At 53.2% G+C, this 9,080-nt stretch overlaps 1 protein-coding gene across 2 annotated transcripts in view; it reads left to right on the plus strand.

Annotated features, from left to right (window-relative positions):
* sertad2b (SERTA domain containing 2b) overlaps positions 1–6,897 on the plus strand; it is a 43,141-nt gene extending 36,244 nt beyond the window's left edge. For both annotated transcript variants that reach the window (XM_056291807.1, XM_056291806.1), the window contains exon 2: positions 1,886–6,897. In XM_056291807.1, coding sequence (XP_056147782.1) covers positions 1,890–3,209 — 1,320 coding nt within the window. In that variant the 5' untranslated portion in view covers positions 1,886–1,889 and the 3' untranslated portion in view covers positions 3,210–6,897. The remainder of the gene's footprint in view (positions 1–1,885) is intronic.
* The last annotated feature ends 2,183 nt before the right edge of the window (positions 6,898–9,080 follow it).

Below are 9,080 nucleotides of genomic sequence, written 5' to 3' on the forward strand. Positions count from 1 at the left end.
CCTCCTCTCTACACCTCCCAATTCTTTGTCATCTCTTTGGGTGAATTCCCAGCTGACTGTTTGTCATGGCAACCAACATAGTGGTGACTGGCCCTGCAGCTTGCACTTCCTGTGTGTGTGTGTGTGTGTGTGTGTGTGTGTGTGTGTGTGTGTGTGTGTGTGTGTGTGTGTGTGTGTGTGTGTGTGTGTGTGTGTGTGTGTGTGTGTGTGGGGAGGAGCATGCGCAGTGTGTACAGACAGGGACTGGGTGCGTGAGCCTGTCAGGCTGGATTAGGCTCAAACACACTGCAGAAATGCCTGCCTTCCTTTCCTTTTCCTCTCTTCTCTTTGCTCCCCTCTCTCTCTCTCTCCTCCCTCCACCCTTCTCTCTGTCTCTGTCTGTCTCTGTCTGTCCCTGTCTGTCTCTCCCTCCACCCCCCCCCTCTCTGTCTCTTTCTCCTCCCTCCACCCCTCTCTCTCTCACCCCTCCACCCCCTCTCCTCCTCCACCCCTCCCTGTCTCTGTCTCTCCCTCCACCCCTCTCTCTCTCTGTCTCTTTCTCCTCCCTCCACCCCTCTCTCTGTCTCTCCCTCCACCCCTCTCTCTCTGTCTCCCTCTGTCTCTCTCTGCTCCTGTTTGTACTCACTCTGGCTGTCTGTCGTCCCCGTGTTGACATGTGTTAAACAGACAGGCAGAGAAGAGCTGATAGATTGAAGTGTGGTGGGAGGAATGGATCTCTAGAAACAGACAGACGGGGCTCGTTCTTGTCTCATGAAACCTGCGATGCAGCTGGAAGGTTGAGAAAACCGGCAAAACTCAGAGAGAGAGAGAGAGAGAGAGAGAGAGAGAGAGAGAGAGAGAGAGAGAGAGAGAGAGAGAGAGAGAGAGAGAGAGAGAGAGGAGAGAGAGAGAGAGAGAGAGAGAGAGAGAGAGAGGAGAGAGAGAGGAGAGAGAGAGAGAGAGAGAGAGATTTTAAATTACTTTATTGGAAATGTTACCTTATACAATGTGCTTCAGCAATACTGTAATAATACTGTAATAATGCTGTAATAACCACAATAAAGCTACAAAAAAGCTGAATTGAGAGACTCCCTCTTTATGTCCAACTGCATGTCCCCCTCCCCCCTCCCCCCGCTCTGAGTAACTCAATGTACTGTTCCAATATGGCGGTTCGACGCTCGTGGAGGGGAAAAGTCGACTGTGTGTGTGTGTGTGTGCGGGGGGGGGGGGGCTGTAAATCTGCCCTATGATCCTGTGGTGCTGCAGGGAACACTGCTATTACATAACTTGCTGTGTATGTGTCAGCCTTTACTGCATTTTAAAGCCCTGCACACTTGCATGCAGTTTAAAAAAACCTCTTTAAATATCACTCATTGTGTAAAGAGCGACGCCGCTCAGCCGCTGCTCCGCTCGGCACGTGGCTAGCTGACAGTTTTCACCTTGGTTCTGTAGAAATCGCCGGGGGGAAAAAAACTCGTTCATCTGAAATGGAAATAATCAGTGTGGCCCTGTTGAGCCAGCACTGGAGACACACAGTCATACTGCAGTCAACATAAAACTAAAAATGTTCTCTCTCTCTCTCTCTCTGTCTGTCTCTCTGTCTGTCTCTCTCTCTCTCTCTCTCTCTCTCTCTCTCTCTGTCTGTCTGTCTCTCTCTCTCTCTCTGTCTGTCTGTCTGTCTCTCTCTCTCTGTCTGTCTCTCTCTCTCTCTCTCTCTCTCTCTGTCTGTCTGTCTCTCTCTCTCTCTCTGTCTGTCTGTCTGTCTCTCTCTCTCTCTCTCTCTCTCTCTCTCTGTCTGTCTGTCTGTCTCTCTCTCTCTCTCTCTCTCTCTCTCTCTCTCTCTCTCTCTCTCTCTCTCTCTCTCTCTGTCTGTCTGTCTCTCTCTCTCTCTCGGTGTGTTTTACAGATTTATGTACGGTAAGGGAGCCAAGCGAAAACTGGATGAGGATGAAGAAGGGCTGGAAGGCAAAGCGTTGGCGTGGGCCATGATGGGGGGGCCGGGCCTGTCCCCTGAGGGCCCGGCCCCCGAGGGTCTGTCCAAGGTGTCGTACACGCTGCAGCGACAGACCATCTTCAACATCTCTCTGATGAAGCTGTACAGCCAGCGGCCGCCAGGTGAGCCCAGCCTGGAGCGCCGCGTGCTCATCAACAACATGCTGCGGCGCATCCAGGACGAGCTCAAACAGGAAGGGACGCTGCGGACGTTGCTGCTGCCCCCCTCCCCGCCGCCCGACGACCCCATGGATGAGGGCTTCCGCGAGGCCCCTCCCTCTTTTGGCATGTTGGCGGCGGCGGCGACGATGACGCCGACGCCTCAGGTCTCCCAGCAGTCGGCACTGCTCGTTCCGGTGTTTGCCCCGCCTTCGCCCCACCCTCTGGCCTCTTCCATTGGCCAGGCGGCCCCAGCTGAGCCCGCCCCTCTGGAGGCCTGTCTGACGCCAGCCTCGCTGTTGGAGGAGGACAATGACACTTCTTTCTGCACCTCTCCCTCACCTGTGCCTCCCTCGCTCCCCCCTCCTCCGGCCCCTTCCACCCACCCCGCCCCTGCAGCCCTCCTGACCAGCGTTGCCCCCCAGATTCTTGTGCCTGCCTCATCCAATGACGGCTTCTCCTCCGCTCTGAGTAACATGGAGCTGGGACCGCCCACAGCCATAACAAGGACAGAAACAGCAGCTAATGCCACCACCATGACTACCTCCCAAACACCCCCCCCACCTCAAGCGCACACACCCGATCCACCTCTGGCCCCTGGCTCCCAGCAGCCCAGAGACTGCAGGACAGCGTGTCCCAAACCGGAGGTGGTGGCCATCTCGCTGGCGGAAGGCCGCTGTGGTGAGCTGAGGCCGATGGACACACTGCCTGCGCTGCCCCCTGGCGGCCTGGTGGACCTCACCACCTCCCATTCCTCCTCCCCGCCCTCCTCCTCCCCGCCTTCAGGCTTTCTCTCGGACTTGGCGTTAGACGACATCCTGTTCGCCGACATAGACACATCCATGTACGACTTTGATCCGTGTACGAACACGGGGGTGGTCGGTGCGGCTGCGGCGGCAGCCGCAGCAGCAGCAGGCGGGGGCCTCTCCAAGATGTCGCCCGTGGTCACTGCCGATGACCTCCTGAAGTCACTGGTGTCCCCGTACAGTGTGCCCACCCCCCAGGTTTCCGCCAATCAGCCTTTTAAAATCGACCTGACAGAACTGGACCATATCATGGAGGTCTTGGTGGGATCGTGACCTGAACAGGACCACCTCAGAGACAATAGATGTTTTGTTTTTTGTTTTAAATCCAGATACAAATAGACTGGAATCGAAAATTGGGGTCACTTTTTTTTCCTTTCTGGTTGTCGATTTTATCTGGGTTTTTTTTTTTCTTTGTTTGTTTTTATTTTATACTCTTTTTCCAAGGCCGGTAATTGTAAGCATTGATGTGATGTCATTCAGAACTACTATTTCAACTACTACTACTACAACTACAACTACTACTACAACACAACACTGTGCATGCACTGTGCTTGCCTTTCCAAAAAAAAAAGAAGAAATGAAGTAACCGGGGAAACAAAGATGCGTACACACATAGACACACATACACGTGCACACGCACACACATTCACTTGAACACACACACTGAAGGGATGGCTTTCAGCAGTCGAGTGCCTTTTCAAAATGACCACTTTCCCAGTTGTCGTCTTCACAAGTTTGTGTCTTTTTATGTGTTAGTTTTATTTCCCCTCTACACTTTACCAGCTCGGAGAGGTCACTCCCGAGATGCTCTCTTTAATTTATTGTATTGTATTAAAACTATTATTATTGTTAATTAATTAAGACAATTTCTCACGATCAAATAGTGTTTATTTAATCCTCATCCTACTGCAGATGTATTGTTCGTTTGTTTTTTTGGTTTATTTCTGTTTTCTTTTGTAAATTAATTAAGGTTTTTACAAGGAGTCCGTTTTACCAGCGTGCTACGCGTTAGCTTAGCTCGACGACTAGCTTCAGGAAGGAGGACCCCGCGGCCCCGCCCATCCCTGCGGCCGTCGGGGAGTTCTGATTGGAGGAGGCGTCCGTCTCTCGACGCTCGTCTGGAATTCATTTCGAACCGCTGTCTTCTCCGGCTCGCCCCGCTGGCACGCCGTCTCGTGCTGGGCGGAAGTCGGCCGGGACGCGGGAGGACCTGCGGAGGCCTCGTGCGTCAGTGGTTACCGCGGGCGAGGTTGCGCGGACACACCCATGGGGTTTTTGAGCCCTGAAGTGGGTCTGAGAGACCGGTGTAGGACGACGCCGACCGGCTGACACCGGCGTCTTCGCAGGCCTGGGTTAGGAGGAAGGCAGGGCAAATAACCGGCATGCTTTGCGAGCGACCGTCAGACAAACCGGAGGGGTATAAAAAATTCCATGGGCGTGTACGCACACACAATTTGCCCATAGTAACGGTTGATACGCGAGGCCCCCTGCTGGTTGACGTCGGGACTGTGGAGACGGGTCACAGAGATCCACGGTCACCCGACATCGAGTTCGGGTCTCCGAACACGTCCAGCTTGACGATTTAAAAAGAAAAAGAAAGGAGTCCAGTTTTATAAGGTCCCCTCTGAAGCGTTTTCATCTTGGTTTCAAATCAAATGTAGGCGAAATGTGACGTTGCCTCAAGGATTTCTCCAGCAGCGGGGGTTGGGGTTGGACAGCACTTCTGTCACATCTGAACTCAGTATTGGACCCTGTATTGGACCTTCTTAGTCACTTGTAAAAAAAAAAAAAAAGAAGAAGAAATTATTGTTTTTTATGATCTGCGGATGTCTGGGCCCATTCTTGCCCCTGGACCGTGATGTCAGAAGTGTGGTTTTGTCTTCCACAGCAGCCGGGGGGGGGGGGGACAAGAGATTCGTTTAAGTCTTGAATCTGGATTATTTATCAGCTCAGAACCGGTTCCCAAAACATCAACAGGCTATCGAACCCCAACCCTGGTGTCTTCTAGTATTGTACACTTCTTTTTGTTTTGTTTTGGGGGTTTTTTTGGCTGGTGGGTCAACATGACCCACGTAGGTGAACCACGACCACCTTGTAGCATATGAGTATTGTTGCACACGACCCACATTGTCACAGTAGACACACTTTAATTCAGAACTGAAGCCCACACAGTAAATCTCAGGGTTGAACACCATTACTGGACACTACCGACGCTGTACGGTCATAAATACTGACCCCGAAGCACCAGGCTGGTCTAAAATCATTTGTCGATGGGTCGGCTGTGAGTCTCTTGGATATGTTTTTTGTTTTTTCAGTGTGGGTTTTCCAACGACGAGCTGGTAAACCCGAACCAGGCGGTAAACCTGATCCCACACCCGTGCAAGAGAGGGCGGCCTTGCTTCCTAACACCGACGCAACACATTTACGCACCAAAACGAACCGAGAAGTTGTCACGTATACTGCAACGGACGTGGGCGTCCGGGTGGTGTAGCGGTCTGTTCCGTTGCCTACCAACACGGGGATCGGAGGTTCGAATCCCCGTGTCGTCCCCACAGACACGATTGGCCGTGTCTGCGGGATGGGAAGCCGGATGTGGGTGTGTCCTGGTCGCTGCACCAGCGCCTCCTCTGGTCGGTCGGGGCGCCCTTTTAGGGGGAGGGGGAACTGGGAGGAATAGCGTAATCCTTCGCACGCGCCGCGTCCCCCTTGGTGAAACTCCTCACTGTCAGGTGAAAAGGAGCGGCTGGCGACTCCACACGTATCGGAGGAGGCACGTGGTAGTCTGCAGCCCTCCCCCCGGATCGGCAGAGGGGGTGGAGCAGCGACCGGGACGGCTCGGAAGAGTGGGGTAATTGGCCAAGTACAATTGGGGAGGGGGGAGGGGATTCCCCCCCGGTCAGCTAGTGTCATTATGACGGATTGCACACAGCGTGTTTAGGGATATTATGGACGACCGCCTGGCTCGTCAGTTGGACGCCGTGCGTCCACCGCTGCCCGTTTACCCCTCTACGCGATGACGTCATCTATCCTCGCGGAGGGGGGGGGGGCGGGGCCAGGTCGGTTGCGCATGAACGAGCGGTTTCGTGCCCCGTTCTGAGTTGGAGCGAAGGATGTTCGGCGAGAGGTCCCGTTCACTATGGCCCGTGGAGTCCTGTAGCGCCTCCTCCTCCTCCTCCTCCCGCGGGAACTGCGAACACGGGCGGTTATATCATGTGCTGTTTCTGGGTGCAATTTGTTTTAATAGCCGAGACGTTTTTTTGCATGCAATCGCTTTACTGCAACGGACACCGGAGCCAATGTCACCCCACAAGAGATCCTCCTTTGACGCGAACCAGTTATTATGTTGTAAACTACTAATAAGACCCGTTAGCCCCCTAGCTAGCGGGTCTGACCCTTTAGCCGAGCGGTTAGTGACGTCGCCTTGTGGCGCAGTACACCCCGGATCGAATCCCGCACCGGGCAACAAAATAACCGCTTACAATATCGACACGTCGTCTGGTCTTCAGTTGCTTCCTCAGTCCATGAAGACGCGCATGCGTAGACCCCCGACCGGGTCTCTCCAAGCGGCTCTCCGAGGCAGGCAGACCACATCCGGTGTGTTATAAACGAGTTCCTGTCGTCGCGGGCTTTTGAGCGCGCGGGAACGAGTTCGAGGCCGAGTGTGAGCGTGAGCCACGCGGACAACAGTAGCAGCTAGCGCCGTTCACGCCTCTCGCGCGCTCTCGCTCTCCTCTCGCCGTTTCACTTCCGGGTGATTGTTTTTAAGTTATTTATTCTGTTTTCTTTCCCTTCCCGTGTAAATATATTTATTTTTTTGATGTGAAATGAAAACCTGGATTGTAAATTGTGTGTACAGAGTATATGGTTAGGAATGTACTTTGCTTCAGATAGGAATGTACTCTGAGTATGGAATGATGGGTAGAAGCCATTTTTTTTTACACAAGTATATTGTCTTGAGTTAATTTGTTTATGATTAAGTTTCTTTTTGTTTGTTTTGTTTTGTTTTTTTGGAGGGGGGAGGGATGGGGGGGGGGACTCCTGTGCACAGTCGACACGTGTCCACCTCTGGTTTTTACTCTTCATGGTTTTTCACGGTTTTTACAGTTCGTGTTGAAAGGGGAACTGCGGACGCAGCAATACTCCAAAAAAAAAAACACAAAAAAACACACAAAAAAAACTGGTTCCCCGACTTCAGATGTCAAGACTCCAAAGCCTGTCGCAGACACTTCAATGCCAAAAGTCATGTACATACGGAAGAGGGCGCCCTAGGAGACTCACGATCAGCGTTTGTTACTGAATCTATTTTCAAAAACTGTCGCCGAGTGTTTCAGTCCAGCTGTTTTGTTTTTTCGGGGGGGGGGTTGTGGGGGAGGCGGGGCGGGGGGCGGTTGTTGAGGGGGGGGTCGAGTTCAATTCCATCCTCTGTCAAACTACAAAGGCTGTATTTTTCACAGACCTTAGAGCTGTGCCTTTTTCTATGCAATTATATCATAAAATAAAGTCATAATTAAGAGAATACCCTGCCGTGTATCAGGATCCAGGGATCCACGTGTGGTGGTTATTTGTGTGTGTGTGCGCGCGTGTGTGCGTGTGTGTGTTTGTGTGATTGTAACCCTGCTCTTAGGCCACAACAAACGGGAGACAGACCAAGGATGGGGTTTAAACAAAAGATACTTTGGGGGGGGTGTCCGGGTGGCGTGGCGGTCTATTCCGTTGCCCACCAACATTGGGATCGTAGGTTCGAATCCCCGTGTGACCTTCCGCTTGGTCGGGCATCCCTACGGACGCCCGCAGACACATGGCCGTGTCTACGAGTGGGAACCCGGATGTGGGTATGTGTCCTGGTCGCTGCACTGGCGCCCCCTCTGGTCGGTCGGGGCGCCTGTTGGGATTGGGGGGAATAACGTCATCCTCCCACGCGCTACGTCCCCCTGGTGAAACTCCTCACTGTCAGGTGGAAAGAAGCGGCTGGCGACTCCACATGTATGGGAGGAGGCACGTGGTAGTCTGCAGCCCTCTCCGGATCGGTAGGGGGGTGGAGCAGCGACCGGGACGGCTCGGAAGAGTGGGGTAATTGGCCGGATACAATTGGGGAGGGGAAACAAGAGGGGGGAGGGGTCGTCTTCATTAAATCAAATTAGACGAGTTAAAGGAGTGACTAAATATTCAGCTCGTGCGGCGTGGACGTCAGGGGTGTGGGGTGTGAATGAGTGTAAGACGCGTGTGCGTGTTGTGAAGTGTAGAAAAGAAAGTAAGGCAGCACGACCGAACCAGAACAGGTGGCCGTGGGGAGGAGCAGGGAGAGACCATGCTGCAGCCAGGACTACTCCAACCTGGACCAGACCCGGGCCCTCAGGTGCTCCCACCTGCAGAGTAAACAGAGAGACAGGGGACTATATATATATATATATATATATATATGTGTGTGTGTGTGTGTGTGTATAAATACACGTATGTACATATAGAGTATATATAGCACATACATGTGAGAAGTGTGCAGATGAAGGTGGGTAGGCTGCGTTATGAAGCCCAGCTGGTGTCCATGAACAGAGCCCATGTCGCCTGCCAACACTTGCCGGTGTCGAACAGCCACGAGCCCGGAGTTATTTCTGTCTTTCAGTGGGCACAGCTGTGAGGGGACGGGGTCTATTAAAGCCGGCTCCGACCGGCTGGGACCCAGTCTGAGTCCTCTGACGGAGCCAGGGGAGGTTAGCTGGACCCTGCTACTGACACACTGTAAGGTCACTGAGGACAAAACACCAACAGTCGGTGTTAAAAAGAGACGGGACGGTGAGAGATCCGCATTTACTTCTATTTTGGTTGGGCTGACGTAGTTTATAAATCGGAGGCCGACAAATCATTTGAAGCCGGCAGGTTTGTGCTGTTTTTCAAAACCTGAATCGGTTGGGCGTCCTAGCGGTCTATTCCGCTGCCTACCAACATGAGGACCGCCGGTTCGGATCCCCGTGTTACCTCCGGCGTGGTCGGGCGTCCCTACAGACACAATTGGCCGTGTGTGCTGGTGGGAAGCCGGATGTGGGTATGTGTCCTGGTCGCTGCACTAGCGCCCCCTCTGGTCGGTCCGGGCGCCTGTTCAGGGGAGGGGGAACCGAAGGGAATAGCGTGATCCTACGTCGCCCCTGG

Source organism: Lampris incognitus, chromosome 13, assembly GCF_029633865.1.
Source record: "Lampris incognitus isolate fLamInc1 chromosome 13, fLamInc1.hap2, whole genome shotgun sequence".
In the NCBI taxonomy this organism is placed as follows: domain Eukaryota; kingdom Metazoa; phylum Chordata; class Actinopteri; order Lampriformes; family Lampridae; genus Lampris; species Lampris incognitus.